This window comes from Phycodurus eques, chromosome 5, assembly GCF_024500275.1.
Source record: "Phycodurus eques isolate BA_2022a chromosome 5, UOR_Pequ_1.1, whole genome shotgun sequence".
Classification (NCBI taxonomy): Eukaryota; Metazoa; Chordata; class Actinopteri; order Syngnathiformes; family Syngnathidae; genus Phycodurus; species Phycodurus eques.
In genome coordinates, this window is record NC_084529.1 from 15669215 (window position 1) to 15697185 (window position 27971).

At 41.9% G+C, this 27971-nt stretch overlaps 2 protein-coding genes across 4 annotated transcripts; one reads left to right on the plus strand and one right to left on the minus strand.

Annotated features, from left to right (window-relative positions):
* Positions 1-375: 375 nt before the first annotated feature.
* Positions 376-18931, minus strand: terb1 (telomere repeat binding bouquet formation protein 1). 3 transcript variants are annotated; one of them, XM_061677715.1, is made up of 18 exons: positions 18041-18931; positions 17351-17434; positions 16709-16819; positions 16271-16402; positions 15961-16092; positions 15573-15633; positions 15403-15500; positions 13962-14090; positions 13731-13883; positions 13535-13666; positions 10789-10914; positions 10309-10684; positions 8481-8548; positions 8324-8398; positions 7980-8228; positions 6098-6160; positions 5908-5950; positions 376-572 (listed from the first exon to the last, which is right to left on the minus strand). In XM_061677715.1, exons 2-18 carry the CDS (start codon positions 17430-17432, stop codon positions 542-544), a joined length of 2061 nt encoding a protein of 686 aa, XP_061533699.1. In that variant the 5' UTR covers positions 17433-17434; positions 18041-18931; the 3' UTR covers positions 376-541. The 3 variants fall into 3 exon arrangements, with proteins under 3 accessions (XP_061533699.1, XP_061533698.1, XP_061533700.1); XM_061677714.1 differs by having other exon boundaries at positions 17351-18931; XM_061677716.1 differs by lacking the exons at positions 376-572; positions 5908-5950; positions 6098-6160; positions 8481-8548 and having other exon boundaries at positions 8141-8228; positions 10455-10684; positions 17351-18931.
* pdp2 (putative pyruvate dehydrogenase phosphatase isoenzyme 2) lies at positions 18349-27931 on the plus strand. The gene is made up of 8 exons (XM_061677717.1): positions 18349-18781; positions 18860-19069; positions 20300-20419; positions 21401-21687; positions 21876-21981; positions 22528-22764; positions 23932-24231; positions 25846-27931. Exons 1-8 carry the CDS (start codon positions 18704-18706, stop codon positions 26095-26097), a joined length of 1590 nt encoding a protein of 529 aa, XP_061533701.1. The 5' UTR covers positions 18349-18703; the 3' UTR covers positions 26098-27931.
* The last annotated feature ends 40 nt before the right edge of the window (positions 27932-27971 follow it).

Sequence of the window (27971 nt, forward strand, 5' to 3'; positions counted from 1 at the left end):
AATGAGACAAACAGTTACTGTCAGCAGTCACGTACCATCAATCCATTTCCGACCACTTATCCTGTTCAGGGTCACGGCTGAGTTGTGACTTTGGCAGGGTACACCCTGGACTAGTCACTGTTATCAATCTCACAGCATATATGAACAAATAACTGTTCACACCAATGGCCAATTTAGAATCTTCAATTACCCTAACATGCCTGTTTTCAGAATGTGGGAGGAAGCCACAATACGTGCTGCAAACCACAATAAATAAACTTAAATAAATACCTTGCTGACAGTGTCAATCAATACTCGGCATTAGATGCAACCAGATACTGCAGTTGTATACAAGTTGATACACGTTCAGAGACAAGGCTTAAACATGTCTTTTAATTCAGAAATGACAACAAACACGAGTGCAGCCGAACTAGTTTACACAACAACTCATGACAGTAACAGCAGAACATTTAAAGATAAACTGCAGTGCACAACAGAAGGCTGTGTAGCCAAACAGTTAATGTGGAGGCTGATAAAAGGGTAGGGATTTTTAGTCCAGGATCTAACAGTCGGTATCCCATGGCTTTTCTTTTCTGAAGACAGACAAATAGGACAGTCTTAGGCTGGATTTACACTTCATGGTTTCAATGATACAATTCAATTTTTTTGCTCTGAGGGGGCACAATTAGAATATGCATCATGGAAGCGAAGAGAAAAAACAAAACATGGAATGGGATGGCTTCAGATTGGAATCTGGTGTCTTCCAAATATGTAATCTGATATGTACTGGATATCTGCCAATGCATCTGCTCAAACAAAACAAATGAACACTTTAAAAAAAACAACAGCAAAAGCATAGACAAGTGATTCTCACTTGTGGTACAAGGACCACAAATGCTCCTTCTAGTGGTATGCCAAAGAATCACTGCCTAAGTACAGATCAGTTGAATTTCATTTTTTTTGCTACAATTTAAGAACTATTTGCTTTTGAACATTTATTTAGGTGTAATGATTATTGAAGTGCCCTGCGATTGGCTGGCAACCAGTTCAGGGTGTACCCCGCCGCCTGCCTGATGATGGCTAGGATAGGCTCCAGCATGCCCGCGACCCTAGTGAGGAGAAGCGGCTCAGAAAATGGATGGATGGATATTATTGAAGTTATATGTCCAATTGATTTTCAGCAAATCATTTATTTTAAAAAAACACTGCTCATTAAATAAGATCTAAATTTGCCATAATAGCGGTGTGTCCATCGGTAAATAAGCAAGCAGTGGACGTGGAGTAGTGTGGACGTGACCCTCAATTAAATCACTGGGGGGGAGTCAGCCAAGGCCAATTAAACACAATGCAACATTTACTATTTGTATTATTATTGTATTATTGTTTACTGATGCTTGAGATGTTCATGCGCTATTTGGCTATCCATGAATGTAAACACAGCCACATTGGATATGGGTTACTTGTATTGGTCATTACATGGAAATTGGGCACTTGAACCTGTACTGTAAATTCTGTCTTAATGAAACAAATGTATTGACTGTACTGTTCACACAGTTATTCCGATTCAAAATAATGCCTCTTTTGTATTATGTAAACACAAATGGTTACGGTATCTCTGCTGTAACACTGTTGCATCTGCAATGACTAGTGTCCATTATGAAAACTTCCCGTGTGGTGTGTTCAAGGACACTGTGAAATTAGATTTTTGTAGATGTGTTGAGAGTAAAAAATACAGAAGATACTGATGCTGCAGTGTACAGTAACGATGTGTTATAGCATATATTGCCAACTCACGCTTAAGTGGTGGGTGGACGGTGGGGTTTGGTTGTGATACAGGCTTGAGTTTCACAATCCTTTCCTCGTGTTTGTGGAAAAAGGGGAAGCTTTTTTTTTTTTATAGAGCTAAACAATCCTGAAGAAGTGGGCAAATTCAAACTTGTTTGATGGAAACTAATATTTGCTTTTAGTGCTTCATCCCTGTAACTTTTCAGGCCACAGTCATTTCTCTCTCGCTTGTTTCTTGATTTGAAAGTTAGTGGCTGGTTTGCATGTGTCTTTCATTGAGCTACTAAGTAAGTGTCCTGTAAAATAAAATAAAAAGAATACAAGTCACATTTAATCTCAGCATGACAGCACAGAAAAATAAATCACATTTATCAAGCATCATGTGGAGCTATTTCCTGTTGGCTCCAATCTGCAAAAATTGGTAAAGCGAGGGGAGATGAAGGGCAAATATGGACACACAGCATGTACAGTAGACTATGTGTACAAAGTAAACGCACAGTAGTATAATGTAAGGAAAGGCTGCAGTCGTATCAAATTTTGTGAGTGCAGCTCCCGACCAGCACGGGCCTGCACTGTTACAGCACTGGCTGGAATTCAAACATTCCTGCTACTTGGTTTTTAGTTTGTCTGCCCCCAGCAAACACACACACAGGCATCAAGCCATGTATCCACTGGGAATAGACACTGTCCACCATGAGGTATTCTCAGGGAAGTTGATCTTAAATCAGAGAGGACGTACAGTGGAGTTGAATGCTCCCGAAGTCGCAAATACAGAATTGGACCAAGAATTTTTGAAAAAATATGCCTGTAAAGTTGCACAGAGCAAAGACTGGGCTGCCATGGGATAGATTACCAAACTGCACAACACCTCAATTCAATAAGCATCATTTTGCCTGCTCTCTGAATTTTTCTTTTTTAGCAACACAGCTGGAGTTTTTTGTTGTTATTGTTGTTTTGTGTGCTAATACAAAAAGTGGTGCTCTTCTTTTTATAATTTCCCTGTACAGTTAATAAAGGTTTTATAATGGGTGCACTTAAACCCTAGAATTTATTTATTTAGACATTTACTGAGGGAAAAGAGGTTAGATGTATATGTTGTTTAGCCAGAACATTCATTATGCTTATGTAAATAACTGCATGCAATGTACAGATAGATGTATGATAGATTATTTTGATGCAAGCTAAGTTTCGTTCAGTAACATTGAATATATGTTTGTGTGTCAGTGGAATATGACTCCAGTGTGAATCGAAGAATGAATGAAAATATATATATATAGATATATATATATGAAAAAAAAAATATATATATATATATATCCATCCATCCATCCTCTGAGCCGCTTCTCCTCACAAGGGTCGCAGGCGTGCTGGAGCCTATCCCAGCTGTCATCGGGCAGGAGGCGGGGTACACCCTGAACTGGTTGCCAGCCAATCGCAGGGCACATACAAACAAACAACCATTCGCACTCACAATTATGCCTACGGGCAATTTAGAGTCTCCAATTCATGCATGTTTTTGGGATGTGGGAGGAAACCGGAGTGCCCAGAGAAAACCCACGCAGGCACGGGGAGAACATGCAACCTCCACACAGGCGGGGCCGGGGATTGAACCCGGGTCCTCAGAACTATATATATATATATATATATATATATATATATATATATATATATATATAAATTTATATAAATAAATTTATATATATATATACATTTATATATATATATAAATTTATTTATATAAATTTATATATATATATATATATATATATATATATATATATATATATACACACACACACACACACACACACACACACACACACACACACACACACACACACACAGAGAGAGGTGACATTCCGGTCGGCTTTCGGGCTGTGCCCGGCCAGGCCCCATGGGTGCAGACCCGGCCACCAGGCACTCTCCTTCGAGCCCCACCTCCAGGCCTGGCTCCAGAGGGGGGCCCCGGTGACCCGCGTCCGGGCAAGGGAAACCTGAGTCCATAATTTGTCTTCTTCATAAGGGGTCTTTGAATGTCACCTCTCTGGCAGGGAAGGAGCCCGAGCTGGTGTGTGAGGTCAAGAAGTTCCGACTAGATATAGTCGGACTCGCCTCCACGCACAGCTTGGGCTCTGGTACCAGTCCTCTCGAGAGGGGTTGGACTCTCTTCCACTCTGGAGTTGCCCACAGTGAGAGGCGCCGAGCAGGTGTGGGTATACTTATTGCTTCCCGGCTCGGCGCCTGTACGTTGGGGTTCACCCCAGTGGACGAGAGGGTAGCCTCCCTCCGCCTTCGGGTGGGGGAATGGGTCCTGACTGTTGTTTGTGCCTAGGCACCAAACAGCAGTTCAGACTACCCACCCTTTTTGGAGTCCTTGGAGGAAGTGCTGGAGAGGCCATGGAGAAAGACTTCTGGATGGCTTCGAGGAAATTCTGGTCCACCATCCAGTGTCTCAGGTCGGGGAAGCAGTGCACCATCAACACTGTATAGTGGGGATGGGGTGCTGCTGACCTCGACTCGGGACGTTCTGAGCCGGTGGGGAGAATGCTTCGAAGACCTCCTCAATTACACCGACACGCCTTCCCGTGAGGGAGCGGAGTCTGGGTTCTCCGAGGCGGGCTCTCCTATCTCTGGGGTTGAGGTCACTGAGGTGGTTAAAAAGCTTCTCGTTGGCAGGGCCCCGGGGGTGGATGAGATTCGCCCGGAGTTCCTCAAGGCTCTGGATGTTGTAGGGCTTTCCTGGTTAACACGCCTCTGCAACATTGCGTGGACATCGGGGACAGAGCCTCTGGATTGCCAGACTTGGGGTGGTGGTCCCTCTTTTTAAGAAGGGTGACCGGAGGGTGTCTTCCAACTACAGGGACAACTGTACAGGAGCAGTGTGGTTTTCGTCCTGGCCGTGGAACAGTGGACCAGCTCTACACTCTTAGCAGGGTCCTCGAGGGTGCATGGGAGTTCGCCCAACCAGTCTACATCTGTTTTGTGGACTTGGAGAAGGCCTTCGACCGTGTCCCTCGGGGTGTCCTGTGGGGGGGGGGGGGGGGGGTGCTTCGGGAGTATGGGGTACCGAACCCCTTGATACGGGCTATTCGGTCCCTGTACGACCGGAGTCAGAGTTTGGTCCGCATATCCGGCAGTAAGTCGGACTCGTTTCCGGTGAGGTTTGGACTCCGCCAAGGCTGCCCTTTGTCACCGTTTCTGTTCATAACTTTTATGGACAGAATTTCTAGGCGGAGCCAAGGCGTAGAGGGGGTCCGGTTTGGTGGCCTCAGTATTGCATCTCTGCTTTTTGCAGATGATGTGGTTCTGTTGGCTTCATCAAGCCGTGACCTCCAACTCTCACTGGGGCAGTTTGCAGCCGAGTATGAAGCGGCTGGGATGAGAATCAGCACCTCCAAATCAGAGACCATGGTTCTCAGTCGGAAAAGGGTGGCGTGCCCTCTCCAGGTCGGGGATGAGATCCTGCCCCAAGTGGAGGAGTTCAAGTATCTTGGGGTCTTGTTCACGAGTGAGGGAAGAATGGAACGGGAGATCGACAGGCGGATCGGTGCAGCGTCTGCAGTGATGCGGACTTTGTATCGATCCGTTGTGGTAAAGAAGGAGCTAAGCCAGAAGGCGAAGCTCTCGATTTACCGGTCGATCTACGTTCCTACCCTTACCTATGGTCACGAACTGTGGGTCGTGACTGAAAGAACAAGATACAAGCGGCCGAAATGAGTTTCCTCCGCATGGTCTCCGGGCTCTTCCTTAGAGATAGGGTGAGAAGCTCGGTCATCAGGGAGGATCTCAGAGTAGAGCCGCTGCTCCTCCACATCGAGAGGAGCCAGATGAGGTGGCTGGGGCATCTGATTCGGATGCCTCCCGGACGCCACCCCAGTGAGGTGTTCCGGGCACGTACCACCAGGAGGAGACCCCGGGGACGACCCAGGACACGCTGGAGAGACTACATCCTTCGGCTGGCCTGGGAACGCCTCAGGATCCCCCCGGAAGCGCTGGATGAAGTAGCTGGGGAGAGGGAAGTCTGGGCATCCCTGCTAAAGCTACTGCCCCAGCGACCCGACCTCGGATAAGCGGTAGAAAATGGATGGATGGATATACACACACATACGTACTTACGCACACACAGACAGAGTATATACGTACTTTGGTGCTTTAGCTCCTCTTTGCACTGGGATCAAGTTCGTTTCTGGAAATGAAGATCACACACTATTAGTGACAGTGGTATTTCAAACACTACACAATCCGATGAATTGTTCATATGCAGCGGGTCAAAGTCAACACGTGACAAAAAGCTACAAAATATAAACAAGCACACGTGCTGTGTCATTCTCACCACTGCGCCTCTTTGCAATCCTTTCAGGCTTTGCTGTTTTACAGATGGGAGTCAGGTTGACATCTGCATGGAGGAAGAACGTACATTCGACATATGTGAGGAATAATACACGACAAAATTGAAGCATGCATTGCAGCATGGTGGACTGTCTCACAGTCCTAAGGTTCAGGATTTGGATCTCGGTTCTGGCCTACCAGCGTGGAGTTTGCGTGTTCTACTCATATGCTTTTGTGTTTTCTCACACTGTCCAAAACATGCATGTCAGGTTTATTAAGAGACTAAATTGAATCGAAGTGTGAATGTTTGTTTGTCTACATCTGCCCTGCGACTGGCTGCCGACCAGTCCATGATGTACCCCACCTCCCACTCAAAGCCGGATCCAGCTCACCCACCACCTTGAGGAGGACAAACACTGTATAGAAAATGGATGGAAGTGTAGAAAATGGAGGCATATGAATAAAGTGTGAGATATTCAGCTTTGACAGAGGACTGTGTCTACTGCTACTGTTGTTTTCAGTGAGTAATAATTTGATGCAATTTGGAAACAGCGGTAGGACAGGGGTGTCCAAAATTACGACTCATTGTCCATTTTTAGCAGCCTGCAATAGATACTAAAAGTAACATGTGACAGGGCCTGCAACGCTATAAAAAGAAGAAATGTGAAATGTGTGGGATATGAAAAAGCCCCCCCACACACAACGACTGCTTTGGTTCTATATCGAGCTTTTCAAGAAATCGCTGGCCTAATAGCATGATTGCCTGATTCATTTTAACTTACTGTCACAATATCATAAATACATACTAATTACCGTAATTTCTCATGTACAATGCGCACCCATGTATAATACGCACCCCCAAAGTTGACCTAAAATCCTGGAAAACCCTTCTACCTATGTATAATGCATTTTTATAATGCATGATTTTGGTTCTACCCATATGATCAAAACATGAAGCATCTGTATTTTTTCAAAGAACTATTCTGAAGTTAAGCACTTTATTTGAACACATAATACTTTCTTTTTATTTACTTGCTCTTATTTTGAAATTCACAGCCCTACTTTTATTTCGTAAATGAGAAAACACACAGTTGTGCTCATATGTTTGTTTACCCAGGCAGAATTTGTAAGATGTGTACATATATGCAGTCATATGTACCCCTGTCATATTGGAATGAAAATGTAGACTACACTTTTTTCATAACCTCGAGGTGGCATACTAGAATGAAGTGTAAAACGTTTTCATAACCTCTAGGGCGCATTGGCATATTGGAATGAAAATACAGCTTTTTCATAACCTCTAGATGGCGGCATACATTTATAAAATGTGAAAGTTTTTTATTTTCTCCTCTGCATAATGCGCACTATTGACTTTTGACAATTTTGGGTGTAAAAAAGGTGCATTATACACGAGAAATTATGGTATATGGATGATAAAAATTGTGTGTTGTCTTTTTTCTATGTGTGTTTAGATTCTCAGTCATCCAGGCCATGGTAATCTGCAAAGATTGAATCGAAGCAACTGGACTCTTGTTGTTTGTTGAGTTTGTTGTGTTTTGGTTTTCCGAAAATGTTCAAAAATAACTTGGGATAGTAGGTTAGGGTTTGTATGCTATTAGGATACCGATTTACAACTAAAATAGTCACATTTCCCTTGATAAAGTTGAATAAAGATGATTCCTTTTTAGAAGCAAAAAAGTGGTTTGAGACACTTTCTGCTCTTTCAAAGTCTAATTTGTGTACATATCACATTAATGATCCTCATGTAAACACTGCTTTTAAAAAAAAGTCAGTTTACTACACATTGTCTTACATGTTTCCATTTTTCTGTATGCGGTCCTTGGAGGAAAAGGTTTGGAAACCTGAGTAATAGAAGAAGGATTTACTTTTTAAATTCAAACACGGAAAACTCCAGCTTGCGAGGGTTTCGTGTGGCGCTCTCGCCAACACTCTCTCAGGTTTTGGGAGGGTAGGTCTCTCTCTCTTCTCTCCCTCTGACGGCGAGCGACGGTGGGGGGCCGTGAAGCGCGCCGTAGCCTCGAGAAGGACCTTGTGCATGTCGCACTTCTGACGGCAGGAGAACAGGACAGATCCAAAAGTGCGACTAGTCACTTTCTCAAAAGGCATCACGCAACCTGAGGGAGTGAAACAAACAAATAACACCACAAATACTGTAAGTGAACTCAGTTCCCATACATTGAGGCTTTGATGACACACACTGTTATCTTACCTGCACATCTTTCATTGTAGCGGGATTGTTGTTGTTCTTGTCTTTTCTCCCCAAACATGTCACTTTCCTGCAACTCTGGACATCACAACATAACATTTATAAACACAATAAACAATACATCTACTTGAGATACATATGTATTTACTTCATTGCTTACTTTCTCCATCACTGCATTTAATAGTTCTCAGTACATTGTGGTCTTGCTCTGAAGATTTCAGTTGGGGACTTTGACAAAAGAAATTTACAAAAAAATAAAAAAATTAAAACAATGATAAATGCTTTAGTGTTTGAAATTAGACACTTCACAACTCGGAAAAAAATAATCATTATTGTTTTTTAATTGATCTACTTAAAATGTGCAAGTATTCCAAATGAAATGTAAATTACAGAGGGTTCTCGTTTTACAGTCGTCCCAACCTACAACGTTTAGTAGTTTAAACCACTATGCGCGATGTCGTAAGAATATGTCATCACCCAGCATAAGAAGGCACACTAAGTTAGCGCCGTACTTAGTTTTTTATTTGATTGTTTTCTATTTAAGCAGCACAGTGGCCTAGTGATTAGCACATCCACCAGGTTGGGGGTTCAAATCTGGGCTCCAACTTTGCTGTGTTTGAGTGGGATTTCTACAGGTACTCTGCCTTCCTCTCATATTCCAAAACATACAAGTTAGCTTGATTGAAGACTCTAAATTGTCCATAGATGATAATGTGAGTCTGAATGGTTGTTTTTCTAAGTGCCCTGCAATTGGCTGGTGGGTGCACCCTGCCTCTTGCCCAAATTCAGTTGGGATAACACGGATGGATAGATTGATGTTTGTGTTTATGGCACGTTTTTTCCATACAAATAATTACTGTAATAATGACCTTCAGTGGCAGTTGACCAATAGAGAGTGCTAGGGCTCCTCCCCACCACTCACCAGGAAGACCAAAATTCAATGGTAAAATTTTAAAAATTCAAAATATATATCTACTTTTATAGGGTCAGGAAATGCAGCCCAATGGGGGGCCACAAGTCAGTGCAAACTGTAGGCCGGTCCCAAGCCCGGATAAATGCAGAGGGTTGCGTCAGGAACCGTCCAGAGGAGAAATAGAGAGTATATTGGTAGAAGGATGATGAGAATGGAGCTGCCAGGCAAGAGAGCTAGAGGAAGACCAAAGAGAAGGTTGATGGATGTCGTGAGGGAAGACATGATGGCAGTTGGTGTTCGAGAGGAGGATGCAGGAGATAGGCTTACATGGAAAAGGATGACGCGCTGTGGGGACCCTTAATGGGACAAGCCAAAAGGAAAAGAAGATAGGGTCAGGATAAATATAAAGTTAATGATCTGTGTTGTTTGATTTGTGACATGCTTCCGGTATTGAGCGCAACTATCTTTAGCCATGGACTGATCATTAAAAGTTGTACATGTGCAGTAGCTCCTATACAATACAAGAGAGGAGCATGTTGGGGCGCAGCTACCCAACAGCCAGAGCTGAATTGACTCCCAAGTATGCAGCACTTCCAGGTTCGGTGTTCAGTGGCATGTGAACTTCCGGTCGGCGCAGACTGCTGGAATGATTGAAACTTACTGTAAATTACTTACCAAGTATTGTCTACTCTGCAGCGAAACACCTCAGAGTAAGCTGGGATTGGCTCCAGCTCGTCCCTGACCCGAATGACGGTAAGCGGTGCCCAGTGACTGTTTTTATGTCTCAAAAGTATTCTGTCAAATGGCTGTCTGTTGTCGTACTAGAGCGGCTCCAACTACCGGAGACAAATTCCTTGTGTGTTTTTGACATTCTTGGCAAATAAAAGTGATTCTGATAATGGATGGATGTTTTATATTTATGGCCAAGAAGTATTTTTCATTTAAAAATAAAATTAGTGTAATAATGACTTTACTACTGAATTAATAATTGAGTATGGCAAGTTTCCAAATTACCAAATTCTGAACTCCACAGTAAACCTAGGACCCCTTTTAAATTGTAAAGATAGCTTCCAACCTGTCTCCTGTATATGCATCTCTGCCTCCCTTTAGTTGCTGTACTTGGGACTGCATAAGGGATCCAGTACCGTCACACGCGGAACATGACACAATCCTTCTGCTGCTTTCAGGATTTTCTTTCTCAGCACTTTCACATGATCTCACATTCTTGGCGTGACTCCCTTCTGCTTCTTCTTTCTCCTTCATGTTGAATACATTTGAGGAATGCAGCAATTTAAAGACACTGCGAGTCCTGGGGTTGACTGGTGACAGGCGACCTCTTTGCAGCAGCAGTGATGATGAAGGAGGAGAAGATACGCCCAACTCTTCAGCGGCTTGTGTGTCAAGCTTCTCATCTTCCTCTTGCTTTAGATCAGAGATTCCCAAGGATGCAACTTCATAGACAGACAGATTCAACCAATCACCAACCAAATTCAATAATTATATATTGACCATTAAGATCTCGTTTGACAAAGCTGAGTTCAGGCTATGGACTTACTAGCCTGTTTGCAGGTCTGCAAAATGAACGTTGCAAACTTCCTGACCTCCTCGTTCGCGTCTTCAGCAAGCAGCGTGATGATTAGCGGCAGGCCGCCGTACTGCACCAGCTGACACTGGTGTTCCTCTGCAGAGAAGCAAAGAAAATGGGCTGCTGGACTGCAGTGCTGTACTCTTAAAGTTACACAACAGCAATCAGATAAAAAAAAACAACAGTACGTTCTCCTTTGTATTTTTGGGTGAGAATTGTGGCCCACGGTTATCTTGGCCTTTCATAAAAAGCTCAAAAGTGCATTGGTGACTGTGGCTCTCCTTTTCCACATGGAACATGGAATACACACGGAAGGATTACAGTGTGTATACTGTAAAAACTAGGGCTGTGCAACAAATCAGAACGAAAAAATGAACGAACGCCGAATCTGAATTTTCAGATTCGAATCACAACGAATCCAAGAATAACATACTACTTACTGTATTCTGTCAACAGTTTGCAGTGCTGCCACGCCACAAGTACTGTAATAATATAAAACATTTCAAAATTTTTAGCCTTCGTTTAAGGCTGACGCCATTTGGACTTACTGCACAGTTTCTGTGCATGTATGCATTTGTAGCTACAGTATAGCCCTCCACTCAGATTCACACGAAAGGAGGGGTCCATTAGCCTGTTGCGAGACTGTATCTAGGTCCTCAGTTGATGTGCAGTTCTATGCTTATGCCACAGTGAGGCCCAAGGTCACTTGCTATAGGACCCATGCCTGTGTCATCTTTGTTCCTTTTATGTGTGCTTCCTTTCTGAGTGTCAGTTGTTCTTTGAAGCTTTATTCTTTAATAGCTGTTGTCCCCGTGAAGCTGATGTGAGCAACAGCTCCTATTAAATATGCCATGCTTAGCTAAATAGATTCTTAATCTCCATCAACCATTTATCCAAATGCAATGTTAAGCTGCAACAATTTAACAGCCAAGACCCGAGGAGCTGCAGTACAAAAAAACTTTAATATGTCACAAAATCAAACTGTGCAATGTCATCGTTAGTGCTCGGACTCGCCCACTAGAACACCATTCGCTATTCGTATTCACCCTAACAAGTGACAAGCAAATCAAAATCGAATTGTTACTCCTTTGTACTCTTCCGGAATTATAGTCCAGCAAATGAAAAACCCAATTTGATTATTTGAAAACGATGTATTGAACTGGTAAGACTGTCAGTCAAAACGTGCCACAATTGAGCCGCTGCGTCTCTATACATAAGTTATTATTTTTAGTTTAAAATGGCTTACTTTAACCAGGATCCCTCGCCGCACCTTGGCCACAGGTGGATTCCTAGGTCTGGTTTGCTTTCGTCTGTGCCATAAATTCTCATGGACCGGACCAAGTTGTCTGGTCGGGGCAGCCGTGGCCCAATGGTTAAGATCATCATCTGCCACTGTGGGGGACCTAGGTTCAACACCCCGACTGGACCATCCACCAACATCCCCCGGACTCACGGCTGTGGTGTCCTTGAGCAAGACACTGATACCCCAAAAATGCTCCCCGGGCGTTCAGCTGCCCCCTGCTCCAGTGTGTTCCACTAACATGTGTATGAGTACGTGTTCACTGTGATGGGTTAAATGCCGAGAACAAATTTTGTGTGCATGCATGTTCATGACAATAAAAGATGATTCTTCTTCTTCACCTTTCCAACTAGCCTGATGGCTACTTACCCCGCTGGCTACCTAGGTGCTCTAGTAAACAAACGTTTGGGAGCTCTCAGTGAAGCTACAATACATGCATGCGCAGGAGGAATGCGCACGAAGTCAAAATAGCGTCGGGTGTAAACAATGGAAGTGGCAGCATGGCAGCTCTTGTCAGAATAAAGTAAGAAGTAAGTTATTCTTTGATTCACTTTGATTCAAATGCAAAAATTCAGATTCAGTATTCATTTTTTCAATCGAGTCAATCCGAATCATCAGTGATTCGTTCGTTGCTTTAGTCATCGTCAAAGCTCTTTTTTCAAGTGTCCAAGCCTGATAAAATAGTACGAACACGGCGCCGTGCTGGCAGGTGTTCGGCGTGTTGACAGCCACGTGTGCCCATCAAAGTCCATGGTTACATGATGTTAACAATCATATAAAGACTTCATAAAACCCTACGTCAAAGGTGAACGATACAATCAACCCAACAAACAGCTCACAAAACATGAAAATAGGTAGAAATTAATCCTTTACATCAGGTGCCTGCTCTCAGGAGGCATTACACCAATTGATTTAAAAAAAATAATTTTTAAATAAAAACCTACACAAATGTATCTAACGTCATTATTTTCATTTATTATTGTCTAAAAAAAAATAAAATAAAAACTTTCACGACAATTGCGCCCGTGGCTTGCTTGTGAGCCAACCAAGTACATCAACTAGTATGGTGAAATTAGATGGGCTTCTTATGTTGAGGTCACAGGCTCAAGCATGGTTTCGGCCAAAATATGGGTGGGCCAACATCTGTTAAAAACCATCATAAAAGAAGCATAAAATAAATACCAAAGCTTTTTCGGTGAGGAGGAGGGGGGGGGTCTTTCGATAGACATAATTTCTATGTCTAGACTTTCTAAGTCCAGAATAAGTGCCAATGTTCAGAGCAGTCCCTTCAACGTAGGCAGTGATGTTTTTTTCACCTACCACTCGAGGGAGGCCGTGTAACTGTAACATACTTTGAAAATTACTGCTACAGTAATGCTACAACTCTTGCTTGTCCGCGACCCCTTAATTTCTTACCAGAAGCTTCAGTGCAATAACCCAGCAGGATGAGCGTCGCCAGTCTGTCCTCGTAGTTGAGTTGCGGGCTAGCCAGCACGGAGATGAGATGGCCCACTATAGTGTAGCGGGCCAAACCTGAAGCCAAGTTTGCTGCATGGAAACAAGAGGCAAATGAGACCGTTTTACAGTGAAATGTTATGTGATTAACCCTCACCGGTGTTCGCGATACAAGCTGACATGGTCTTGATTATTATTACTAAAAGCTGGCAAGACAACAGGTTTGTGTCAGAGTCAGATGCCAGACGGATCAGCATGACAACAAAGGTCTCTAACGCCCCGGTGGCAGCAAAGCTCTCCTGAACACATGCTGCAAACACAAAGTACACATTGGATTTTATACAGGGCTTCAATTTTACTGCAGATTGTTATGACTCACTTGACTTACCATTGTTGGCAACTGTCATCGCAATGAAGGAGCAAAGGTATCGAAACACTTCGAAGCAAGGCAAAGAAACATGCTGAAGCCACATTTGTATTTTGGGAAAGGATGACACGCAGATACGCTGAGTCTCCTCTGTGTTTTTTGGGGGAAGATGAAAGTCAGGAGAACTCTTCAGTCAAGCATCATGGCAATAATTATTAACTACCGTAATTTCTCGTGTATAATATGCTCCTGAGTATACAAACCCCCAAAATCACAAATTCTGTTCTACCTATTTATGATACGATTTGCTGGTATCCATGCTCAAAACATGACGTATTATCCCTATTTTTAATAAATTTTTCAAAGAAACGTTCTGTTTTGTGTGCATGTGCTGACGTTTATGTCGCTTCCTCACCATGCAGTTCTACTCGAGTTCTCATATTAGCAAAGAACAAAGATGGTGATTGATTCAAATCAGTAATGAAACAGTAGGTATAACATTTATAGTACTGCTGAAAATAGTAGTCTTACTGGGAAGGAGTTAGTCTTTGGATTTCCTCCATAATTTCACATTAGCTTTCCTTATGTCGACCTGCTTCATGGTTCTCTTCAGATGGCAACAGTGATCACATTCTTCTTAAAAGTAGCAGAGTAACTTGCCTTTTTCCTCAATATTTTTTAAACTTGGGAGCGTGCAACACTAGCCTACTATAATAAATGTATATAGGCCTACTGTGTTCCTGAAATGTGTATTTCTCTCCACTGCTCTTTGTTTCTTTAAAAAATAGAAATATGTGATGCATAGCAGATGTCTAGCTTCAGCTAATTTGCAGTCTTAGTCCCTGGTCAGGCTTCAGAATACAATTAAATAATGTGCATGTGTTCACACATTTAAAACTGTGCCCACATTTGTAACATTCGACATCAAATATCATATTGGAATGAAAGCACTTTGGTGGAGGGTTGACATAATTCTCCTACGGAACCAAGGGCCGATTCATGTATTCCACACGTTAGTTTTGGTATGCTGGACTTCCGGTTGACTTCAATGTCTTCTTCAGAACAACGTGTTCTTTTAACCGACGTTTTTTATCTTGGAAGATGTGCTCTGTGAAGTGTCAGTACAAGAAATAAATCTGCTGTTTAGTAAACTAAGATGCTAAATCTGATGCCGTCAAACGGACACAGCAGCAACAGATATATGGTGGCGCCCGTGAAGATGTCATGAACTCGGGTGAGCAGCGGAGATGTACCGTTATTAAATATACGTTTGTAACAAGAAAGTACACCTTTTTCACAATCCTTAGATACTGGTATACGTCTATACAATGTGCCAACATTTTTTCATTTTCACTATAGCCTACCTATGTATGAGGTGTGGCAACAGCTTTTGAATGTTTTTAGGAAAAAAAAAAATTGTATTATGCATGAGAAATTACAGTAAACATTTAAATGTAATTACCATTCTGAGGGTTGTTGACACACCCACAGAGAGCATTTGACACTGATATCCACAGACAAATGTGAGCAGAGTCTGCGGTAGATTCAGGGAACATGTTTCTAAAATGGTAAAAGTCGACATTTGCTTGATTTCTGTGCAAATACAGCAACACTGATTCATTTTGGACCTACCTGAAGAGGTTCAGCAGAATGTCTATGCAGCCAGTGGTTTGGGCTAAAGTCTGCCCTGCCTCTGGAAAAGAACAATTACTGATGGTTTATGCTCTTGAATGAGTCGACATTCATTTACAATGGTGCTTCACGATACAAGTTTTAATCTGTTCCGTAACCACGCTCATAACTGAAAACACTCTTATCTCAAATCCTTTCCCCATTGAAATGAATGGAAATGCCATAAATCTATTCGAAACCCAAGTATCTCAAGTTTGCACCCACAAGTTAAAGCAAAAAGTCGTCCGAATGAGAGCTCATACTTCAAAGAACGCGTAAGTCGGTTCATTCGCATCACAAGGCAACACTGTATTTCCATGTCTAAAGTGTGTGAGTAGCATCTTCTTACTGTTGTTGGTTACCAACACAGACAGCAAATAGACAGAGAGACTCTTCTGTTTAAGCGAGGCATCTTCTTCCAACAAATAGCTACCGAGGTCCAGAAACATCTCCTTTCGGCACAGGGCATTCTTGCAGTATACTTCAAGAAGAAAAACAGAGAGAGAGCACTTTTACTGTTCATGGATTTAACTTTTTTTTTTTTAAACACATTTTTCTGTTATTTAATCTTGGTGGATACCGTGAGTGGTTGAATACAACACTGGCCCTGTCTCATTAAAATGATGCCACTGTGAATGACTTGGCCTTTGGATACGTACCACTGGCATCTGCTAGTGTTCCAAGTGTAAAGAGTGCAGTGTGCCTCACAGCTGGATTAACAACATTGGATTTGAAGAGGTTGTATACAAACATCATGCCTCCCATTTCTCTCAGCAGGTCCACATTGTGCTCTGAAATCATGATCAAAATGTCTTTATAGAGCATATTTAAAAACAACACGCCGGACAAACGTGCTGTACTATTAATTCAAAACACACAGCATATAAAACTAAGTAAAATTATAGAAGATAAAAACAAGAAAAAAAACACATATAATACCAATAATACACTGAATACCATTGCAGGAGGAGAATATGTATATTGTTTATCAAGTTCAACCATGACATGGGAACAACCAGGAGAGATTTTATCTCCAGACTTTAAAAAACAAGACAGAGCATATGTTTGTAAATGATCACATGATGTTTAATTCTTACCTTTCTTCTCACATATGGAGGTGATAGCGATGAGGGCTTGCTTTTGCAGATCCGGACAGTTCATTTGGAACTTCACACACTCCAACAGCAAACAGAGATCTGTCTTGATGGCTTACATTACAACCACCAGACAATAGCCAGACATAGATCAATACACGCTACGTCTTAAAATGTTAGCACAGCCTAACCCTTTTGTTAATATAGACCAATGATTCCCAACCGTAGTGTGTTGTGAGAGATCATCGGGTTTGGCGTGGGAAATTAGCCCATCTCACTCATTGTTCAGAAAATTACCATTTACTGCATCTACTGTTCATCTATGCCAATGACTTTGTGACAGGCAAACCAATTAAATGTTAGATAGCGGAGGGGACAATTAACCAGTAGCTCGACCTGTTGCCATTCATACAAACAGAAGTCTTGTGTGCAGCTAAACAGACCCAGCTTTCTCAGTTACTACATTTAGGAGTAAATTGACACAAGATCATCTTTTTACTGTTTTTAGTATACTGTATATAGTTTTTTTGTGACATTTTTGTTTGGTGGTGCACCCCGAGATTGTAAAATATGTGTCTTGATTCAGTACAGTTTAAACATTGATAATTGTTCAAATATCAAATTTAAATATTACATGTGACTCACTGTTGCGGTTGCTGGTGTAAATCACTGCATTATCCATGTTCTCTGGCGCTGTTTCAGTAGTTTCAACTTCCATGTGATACATTGCTATAATTGTTGCCAGGAGTTAATTACGATAAAGTCGAAAACGCTTAACGTAAGCGTAATAAACATTAACGTCGCTTAATGTCCGAAAACGTGATAAATTCTCACTAAAATGTATGTGGACATCTCGACTCATGTCCCCTACGACCACTGAAAGTATCAAAAATGATAACCCCAGTATTATGGATTTTGTGCACGTTAAGACTCAGTTTTAAATTTTTATGGGTTTAAGTGCACATGTGTAGTTATCCACATAAATTTTGGTGACAATTGATCGCAGTTTTGGACATTAAGTGACGTTAAGCACTTTAGACTGTCCCTTAATTACAGCTATGGGAAGTTACTTAACACTTATTTAATACAGACTAAACTGCCAATTTTATGACCCACAAATGCCTATTTTCATAAAGACATGAGGTAAAAGAATATATTTATTTTAATAACATCACCAATGCTGACATTTAGCTAGTTTAATGTCTAGTCTAAGATCCTGGTATCTCGTGTCGAAAGCTAAACATTATTTGAGCGTGTAAGAAATAAACAGGTAATTGTGTGAGCCTTCGATAGTTATTTCCAAATGTGGACTTGAAGTCGACTAAAAACGTTTACCTTAATTGTGTAAATGTTTTTGCTCAAGATCAATTAACCTTAAACGAATAAATTGGGACTCCACTTGCGTCACCGGTGTACAGGAAAAAAAGAAACATGGCGTCGCCGAAGCCCGCCAATGCATTTGAGCAAATTCATTTTTATTAATTTGAATTTATTTGGATACACTGTGATTTAGTCCAATATTCCCGTTATCGATTCTGATGTTTTAGTGCAAAACACTAAGATATATAAAATATTGTATTATTTGTTCATTATTACAAAATTCAACCATTCGCCGGAACATACGTCATAAATGGTGTCGCCCTTAACGTCACAGACGTGCCTATTTTTGTCCTCGCCATTCACACGCTAAAGTCATATTAGCCGTCTTGTGTGTGTGATTTAAAACGTGTCAACTATTAGTTTACTTACGCCGTAGTTTGTGTTTCAAATAATGACGCTCTAGTTTGAGTTTCGAATAAAAGGAAAGTCGCGATTACGCGGAACTAGCCGGCTATTACGCTAACGTTAGCTCGTGTTAGCAAAATAAACATGGGTTCGCCTTTCGTCGACTTTTGAAAAGCCCTCGTTCTGGTTGAGCGTCACTAACTTTATCATCTTGTTCTTTGTACAGAAGCACACTACTATTACTTATTTCAAATAGCTTAAAAGTTATAAGAAATGTTGAGGCGTTCGTACGCCAGCATCATTGAACGAGCATCAAGAAGAGGAGGCAGCAACTTCCCCAAAGCACCACAGGTTCCTGTTTCGTCTTTTTGACTCATTCAATGTATACTCTTTAGTTTTAACGAGCACTGTTTTCTTTCTTCTTCTTAGAATCGCCCCCTCGCATTGTTGCCCAAGGCAGCGCACTCGCATCGTCACTCATCATCGTGCTGGGATCTGTCGTCCAGAAGAAGCGAGCATAAGTTGTGCACGGGGGTCACGTTGAGAACTCGACGTGGGCGGCACCTGTCAACACATCAGGATTTTGACTTTCAGCTCAGCCGAGTGCAGATCGACAGCATTCTGCGAGCAAATGAGCAGGTAATGACAATGTGGCACACTTGGAGTGAACTCTATTTGGACAGTGATTTAACTAGCGGCACGGTGACCGACTGGTTAGAGCGTCAGCCTCACAGTTCTGAGGACACGGGTTCAATCCCCGGCCCCGCCTGTGTGGAGTTTGCAAGTTCTCCCCGTGCCTGCGTTTGGTTTTTTCCGGGCACTCCGGTTTCCTCCCACATCCCAAAAACATGCATTAATTGGAGACTCTAAATTGCCCCTAGGTATGAATGTGAGTGTGAATGGTTGTTTGTTTCTATGTGCCCTGCGATTGGCTGGCAACCAGTTCAGGGTGTACCCCGCCTCCTGCCCGATGACAGCTGGGATAGGCTCCAGCACGCCCGCGACCCTAGTGAGGAGAAGCGGCTCAGAAAATGGATGGATGGATGGATGGATGGATGGATGGATGGATGATTTAACTACTCCATTAGCGGTGGTTAAAGCTATATGGCGTGTTCCGACTTACAAATTTGCTGTAACTGCTAGTGTTTGGTGGATTGATAATGATATTTTGATAGTCCGATGCCAGCCTTCCATCCTGGACTCCATTTTGATCACACTGTGGAGGGGTATGAATTTAACAACATGTCACAAGTGAAGATCTGGACTAGATTTAGACTTTAAATTTTTTTTTTTAAATTATGTCATTCAAGAAACACACATTAAACAAAATGGTGTAAACTTAGCTCACAATATCAAATACATTAAATAGAATACTAGGAACATAAGGAACAAAACAAGTATAAATAAATAAAATAATGAACTGACCTAGTGATTACATTGCATCGACTAGTTTCTGAAGTCTCTATAATTTTCTAACCTAATAACTGGTAGAAGAAGTGATAATACTTATGTGTTTATGAACAACCTACAGTAACAGTTTAAAATGACAGATAAATTGTCAATCTTCTAGTATTTTGATATCGGTGATACGAGCCTCTATTTTATTTGATAACATATGAGTAAGGAAATTTGTGGTGTCACCCATCACTAGTGAATAGAATATTTTTGTGAGTCCCTCTCAAAGCCGAAAGTCTACACTTCAATCCTCTATTGACTTTATCAAATTCAAATCCATTGTGGTGGCATAAAAAGGGCATAAAAACATTGTCATAGTCCAAATACTTCAGGACCTGACTGTACTGATGCATTTTATTGCCCTCATCATCCTGGAAAAAGTACTCTTAAATTGCAGGATTTTTACTGTTACAGAGTGTGAGCGTGCCAGCGTTTGATGGACGGGGGCGTAGCCTTGTGCGAAAGTTTGAGAGCAACCACTTAGCCGCCAACACCCCCAATGAAGACCGCCGTAGCGCAGCCTCCTGTTTGCAGGTATCCAAGCTTTCCGTGTGAATTCCCTCTGTGACCTCCTGTTGTCTTCTCAAGCCGTAGACATACAGACGCAAGCTTCAGGTCGCTTTATCGAAATTGGACCTGTTTTGACATTTGAAAGCGTCAAGTCGATTTATTAATCTAAATTGGCCATTTCTTTTTACATTTGAAAGCAATAACAATACCCTAAATGTCATTATTTTATCCTAAAATTTGATGACGCTTCCTAAAGTGACCCAAATTACAAACAAAAGTAAATATTTTAAAACGTCATTCTTTTTTACAGGTGCTACAAAGTTTTTGTACACTGTGGCCGTTGCAGGTCATACTTGCCCCATGTCTACTAAAATGGATTTTTAGATAAACCATTTGTTTTTTGTGACATTGGTAACAGTGTTCAACAGGTAGCTAAAGACAGTCCTGAGAACTGTCTTTGTTTCCACCACATTTGCAGAAACAGCCTCCTGTTGGTATTTGAAGGCTCATGGGGGAATCTCGAAAAAGGGTAATCATCCATTTATTAATGTCAGACATGCTAGTACTACATTGTGAAAAGATCTGGAGTTCATTTGTTATGACGTCGCCATTTATTATCAGCCTCTTGGCCTGGGTCAAAATTGAGCTGGAACATACAACTGTATGTGTGCACTGAAAATGAACAGTGTCTCAGGGTTAATTGGCTATTAACTCTGTGTCTCGGCTTAACTCATTGTTGAACATAAACATAAGGAGTTTACATTGCAGGAATTGAACAGGTTTAACATTTACGATTGTTGCTGCGACCGTGTAGTTCAGGGAGAAAAAAAAAAGTCCGACTTAACACACGCCACAGGATTTTCACGCAGGATAATCTTTTTGAGACATCAGAGACTTGTACAATTGCTGACTTTAATCTAAAGGGAAGACATTTTGGTCAAATGTATCCTGATTGTCGGTATGCGTGTACATCGCTTGAGTTGAAATGTGAATGCCTCTCGCCAGGCTAAAGGCACGTTCTTCGGCGTGTTTGATGGCCACGGTGGATGGGCGTGCGCGCAGGCCGTCAGCGAGCGCCTGCTGTACTACATCACCGTCGCTATGATGCCTAAGCGAAACCTGGAGGAGCTGGAGAATTGTGTGGAGCACGGCAGGCCGGCCCCACCCGTCTTGCAGTGGTATAAGCACCGCACCGACTTTAATTACAGCGACTCTGCTTCACTCTACGCCCACCACCTCAGAGTTTTCTGGCAGGAGCTGCTGGATAGCCAGGAACACTGGGAGGGCATGTGGTATGTGCTAAACGTCTCCCTGCTTTACAAACACAAATAGATGACAAAAATGGAATTGATTTATAGAGAGATAGCGATACAGTAGATGGAGTAGGTACATAGCTATAGATATGTAACTAGATGGACAGACAGACATGACCTTGTGTATATACTGTACATATACATCGGTATTATCTTTTATCACCCAGCCCTTCGGATGCCATGCATTATGCCTTCAAGCGACTGGATGCCGACATCTCCTTAGAGGCTCAAGTTCCTCTGTCCAATGACCTGATGAAGACCACAGCCATCCAGGTATCATCGCAAACATTTTCTTTGCTGTGTTTTTGTTGCTTGCGGGGGGCAAAGTAAGGCCCGTGGGTCACATACAGCATGCACTGCCCAAAGTGCATTTACATCAGGGTTTGTTTATCGAGGTCAGTCAGGTCCCATCAACAATACTGTATGGTTCAATCCAAAATGAACCTTTTAAATTGATACAGCAAATGACAGCATACGACATATACTAAAATGAATACAGTGGACCCCTATATATTTGCCCTTCGGCACCCCAGGATTCACCTTTTTGCGTTTTTTGTTTTTTTTTCAAATTTTGTTCTTTCACACTTCGCGATCGATCAACGGTAATAACATTACATAGAACACGAATAACACAGCAAGTAATGGCTATTGCAAACAAGGACCATCCAATATAGTTGTGTGTCACTACTCACTTTGTCATTGACGCACACAGCCGACCGAAATTAATAATCAGACACACTTCACTATTCGCTACCGGACTGAGTCTCTTACACAGGCTAATGTTTGATTTACATACTGTCCGTGTGATTCTGTTTCCAGGTTGCCTTCGCTGGGTCAACAGCCTGCGTGGCTCACATCGGCCCGGAGGGCATCCACGTGGCAAACGCCGGTGACTCCAGAGCGGTGTTGGGTGTACAGGAAGCCGATGGCTCTTGGACCGCAGTGCCCCTCTCTCAGGACCACAACTGCTGCAACCGGGCTGAGCTAAGGCGCGTCAGGGCCCAGCACCCACCCTCAGAAAGGCGGACTGTGGTCACAGATGACAGACTTTTAGGGGTGAGAGAGGTAGTGCTTTCCTAGCACTCCAATAAGTCAAATTAGGGGTGGGTAATAATTGGATTTTTTTCGATTCATTATTTTACTTATCAGGACAATTTCTTTTTTAAATTTATTTTGTCAGCTGCTTCTGGAGTCAAAGCACGTCCCCGCTGACATGCACTGCTTAAACTAACAACAGAGAGGAGCTACATACAGTTCAAAGTAAATGCAATCCAACAGAAAAATGCAGACTGCTATCTTTTTAAACAGCGCGATATTCATTTTCTTAATTTTCATTTGGAATATAATCTGCAGTTTTCCCAATGCATGGAAAAAAAAATACAGTATTAGGATTTTGAGCATAAATTACATTTTCAAACACTGATATTATGAACACAACTGCAGTTTCCAAAAGTAGTCAGTTGCCAAATGATCATGATTTGGTCTAGTGACACTCGACCACTAGCGTCTCGCGACAATAGTGTTCTCCTTGCTCTATGGCGGTTCATCGTGTATTTTGCCCTTCGGCACCCCAGGATATTTTTGCAATCTTTTTTTATCGTTTTTTACAGTATACTTACTTACTGTAATGCCCTCACGGTTGGTGAATGACAGCCAGTCAGCAATGGTTTAGCCATTTATTGAACCCAAGCAGACCACTCGCGCTCATGCAGACACTCAAACGCAGACTCACCGACATCCCATGGCACCCCTCTTAAAGGCACATACATGCATGTACTGACAAGATAATCGGTACAGTATTTTCCATACATTTTGTGCTTGTATTTTTGTGTTCAAATACATTTTCAATGTGTTATAATGTTTTAATACATTTAAGTGTGTTTAAAGCACAAGACAGTGCCCATTTCTACATTGCAAAAGCAGTAATTTATCAACTTGTTGAAAACGTTTGACCTGAGGGATGTGCTTCCCTTTTTTTTTTTTTTTTTTTCCCCCAAAAGGTTGGTATCAGGAGAAATAAACCAAATTCCATAAGGTGAAAATAAACAAAAGCAAAGCTTGTTTTGAGTAATGTAATTGTCCTTTGCTTTTTCTATAAGTGAAGGGGGGAAAAGCTATTGAAATCTGCTTTTTATGAGGAAAGAAAATCTGAGATTCTATTTTTTGTCTATCTCCCATCCCTGAGTAAAACATTTTTTTAAATGGTTTAATTTGCATCCTCAGGTTTTGATGCCCTCTCGAGCATTTGGTGACGTGAGGTTCAAGTGGAGTCACGAGTTGCAGCGGAGCATTTTGGCTAGCCTGGAGTCAAGCGTGGACCCGGACTCGCTCAACCTGTATCACTACACCCTGCCCAACTACCTGACGCCGCCCTACCTGGACGCGGCTCCGGAGGTGACGTACCACAAAGTGAGGCCGCAGGACCGCTTCCTGATCCTCGGCACTGATGGCCTGTGGGATGAGCTGAGGAGCCAGGAGGCCGTACGGCTCGTCGGCGAGCACCTGAGCGGCATTCACCTGCAGGTATCCATTCTCAAGAAGAGAGAACAAACTTTACGGTCATTGTATAATAATACAACAAAAACTTAGTAGGATCTCTAAGATAGTAGCTAAAAATCACATTAAAAGGTTAGTTAGTTAGTTAGCTAGCTAAATCAATAAAGTGTAGTTTATTTAGAGCCGTGCGGAAGAAGCTACTCACTGTTGGTGCGGGTTCTCATGAGTTTTCATGACATTGTCTACCAGAGACTGAGATTAGAAGTCAGAGGAATTTGAAGCTTGTGACCCATTCCACTTTTTCCCCATTGAGGTACAGACTTGATTGTGGTGTGATTGTCGACTGCCGAAAGTCAATTCTTTAGTCTTACTGGTGTTGAGGTTGTGGTGTTTATCACTGCACCAGTCTGGACTGCCTTGGACCTCCTCCCTGTATGGTGCCTCGTTATTGTTAGTGATTAGCCCCGCAATGGTTTTATCATTCTCAAACTTGATGAGGTGTTGTAACTGAGTGGCGGCGCAGTTGTGGGTGTACAATGTTTACAAACCTGGACATAGAACACAGCCTTGTGGAACACCTTTGTTGAGGATGACTGTGGAGGATGTGGAGGTGCTCATCCTGACATGCTGGGGTCTGTTAGTCAGTTAGATAGCCATACACCAGGGTACAGCTGTGCAAAGTAACAATATACAGTGGTGCCTTGCGTTATGAGTTACATTTTTTCCTTGGCCACGGTCATAACTGTAAACGCACATATCTCAAATAATCCTTCCCCTTGAAATGAATGGAAATGCTTTTCTGTTCCAGCCGCTGAAAAAGAAACATTTATCCATCCATCCATTTTCTGAGCCGCTTATCCTCACAAGGGTCGCGGGAGTGCTGGAGCCAATCCCAGCTATCATCGGGCAGGAGGCGGGGTACACCCTGAACTGGTTGCCAGCCAATCGCATGGCACACATAAACAAACAACCGTACACACTCACATTCACACCTAGGGGCAATTTAGAGTCTTCAATTAACCTCGCATGCATGTTTTTGGGATGTGGGAGGAAACCGGAGTGCCCGGAGAAAATCACGCAGGCTCGGTGGAGAACATGCAAACTCCACACAGGCAGGCCTGGGGATTGAACCCCGGGAAAAAAGAAACAACCAAATATTTTGTTTATTTATGAGCTAAGTAGCAATCTATAATATTATACATTAAAAAAAACATACTAATAGCATAATAGCATAAATTCTCGTTCAATTCAATGCACGCTGTGCTGCTCATTCTGGTGTGTGCCTTGGCCACCTTTGGGGCAGTATAAATGCCAATTCATACTTTATACTTACTTCCCTGCCCATATGCAGCAGATGTATATATCATATTCCAGCAGCATGTGTCCTGCCTAGAAATCAAGGTGACTAAAACATGAATTGTTCGGGTTTTATAAGTGAGCTCCATTTTTTTTTTTCCATGCAACATTGAAGCTCCCTTATAAAACTTTATTTTCTCTATCAGCAGCTTGTTTAATCAGCAAAATGGTCAGTCCTGAGATAATTCTGCGTCTCTGCTTTCAAGCATGATAGTCAATGACACCTCCTTTGTTTCAACAACAGAACACAAAACTCCCTAAAGCTCTCATGGTTTCATTCTGCAGTCTCCCGTCTCTCAGTCGGAGCGTCAGCTGAAGCTGGGCCAACTGCACCAGCTCCTGCTCAAGCGTCAGGCTCGTGCCATGCCAGCCTCGGACGACAACGCCGCCACGCACCTCATTCGGCACGCCCTGGGCACCGGTGAGTACGGCGAGCTGTGCCACGAGAGGCTGGCGTCCATGCTGGCCCTGCCACAGGACCTGGCTCGCATGTACCGCGATGACATCACGGCCATCGTGGTGTATCTGAACACGTGATTGATTGACTCACTGTGAATGGCTTGATGTGTTAAACCCAAAACAACACTTGTCACATGATCTCTCATATTTGTTCCACGAAATTGTATTAATTTATGCCCAGAAGTCTGTTCTCTTGATTTCATTGCATTTCTTCCAGTATGTGTCCGTTGATGATTTTTTTTATTTTTTTTATTTTTTTAAATCATATTTCACCTTCTGATTCATTCCAAAATTGGCGGAAAATTTAGGTAGCAACATTTCTAAAATATGACCGCTTATTTAATAAAAGTTTTGTTTTTCGGAAAAACGAGTAATAAAATGTCATAGAATTAAAAAAAAATATAATTCCTGCGCAATAATCAATGGTACATAAAATAAAAAAATATTGCTGAATAAGTCTTTACAATTAAAGTTGCATTTTATTTGACTAATTTATTTTTTTTAGTATTTCTCTAATTGCGGTGACAGGGTTACAAATCCATGCTAATGTCAAAGGGGTTTTGCTCAAGAGTACATGCTAGCTGGTATGCAAAGTGGTCAAGAACAAACTTAGCTTAAAGAAGAAAAACTGTAATTTTCCGATTGTTTCGAAAACAGGGTTGCATTGGTTTGAGTGACACGATTCATTGTGTCTGAATATATTGAAAAACAAATTAAAATGTGAAGAGATCAGAGCAATTAGCTTGATGATGTCATTTCTGCAGTCATGTACCTCACTTTTTTCTCTTCATCTACTGTAGATTGCTGATGAAGTTGTAACAGGGTTGTGTGTCTACTGTAAATTGCTGATGAAGTCGTAACAGTGTTGTGTGTTTGTTGAGAGACACAATTTAAGACCTTATTACATTACAATTTAAATGTGTGTGATACAACTAAATATTTTAACAAACTTAAGAACGATATATCAACAAAATCATACCAAAAATGCTGAGGTAGCAAATGCGCGGCCCACCACTGGTATTTAGAGTTTACAAGCTTTTGTTTGTAAATTTGCAGAGCCCTGAAGTATCAGATTGTATCATATCAGGTCAAACACATAATGTGAAGAAGTCGTTAGATTACATTTTAGAAACGCACATTCAATTATTTTGTTCAGAATAACGCACACATTGTTCGTTTTTAATCACCATTGCCTGTATTTTTGGGGGGTGACAAACAACTAGTTTTCAACGCAGGCCAAATCATAGTTATGGATGCCCTTGGGGACTTGGTTATAACACTGAAACCACATAAATCTACTTTGGTTTGGGCTGTAACTGGGCCTTGTACCTTTTTATTTTGAGCTCATGGAGCAAAACTTAAAACAAACTGCTTATGTTTTGTGTAAACAGGGACAGATTTAAAATGAAGCATGAACAGTGTCACTCTTCTCTCCTTCGAAAAGTGCAGCATTAAAAGTTTACCTTTTTAGAAGATGAAGGGTGACAAGTGCAACAGTTTAAACAGCCTGAAGGATTGTGCTTCATAAATAATAAGGGCTTTGACGCCATTTGGATAGGCTGTTTAGATGCCACTGGAGGTTGCGTTTGTACAGTGCTAGGTTGAAAAATTATATACAAATCATTAGGCTAACCTTGACATCTGCTTTCCAGAAGATGAGCTGCACTTTGTTTGTTTACGGACCAGGTGTGCGACAGTTGCACTTTCTGTCCCTTACCTCGTGGGCACATCAGATTACATGATTGATTATATTTGATGAGAATCTTTTTTATGGTGGAGTACTTTGACATCTGTTCTGTAGACAATCGATGTGTTACTGTTGAATTCAATGCTGTTGAATGTTAACATACTCTCTTTGTCACTATGATTTTTCACTAAATAAAGGGAAGAATAAAAGATGTATATACGATAATCTATCAATGAGTTGCGTGCTGATTTGTTGAATGTTGTGT

Coding starts and splice junctions, on each gene's coding strand:
- terb1 (XM_061677715.1), bottom strand. CDS start 17,432: ATGTATCACATGGAAGTTGAAACTACTGAAACAGCGCCAGAGAACATG. Junction 8,549..10,308: donor GATGCATATACAGGAGACAG/GTTGGAAGCTAT, acceptor CTTTTGTCAAAG/TCCCCAACTGAAATCTTCAG. Junction 6,161..7,979: donor TCCGTGTTTGAATTTAAAAA/GTAAATCCTTCT, acceptor TCCTCCATGCAG/ATGTCAACCTGACTCCCATC.
- pdp2 (XM_061677717.1), top strand. CDS start 18,704: ATGTTGAGGCGTTCGTACGCCAGCATCATTGAACGAGCATCAAGAAGA. Junction 21,982..22,527: donor TGAAGACCACAGCCATCCAG/GTATCATCGCAA, acceptor TTCTGTTTCCAG/GTTGCCTTCGCTGGGTCAAC. Junction 24,232..25,845: donor TGAGCGGCATTCACCTGCAG/GTATCCATTCTC, acceptor TTCATTCTGCAG/TCTCCCGTCTCTCAGTCGGA.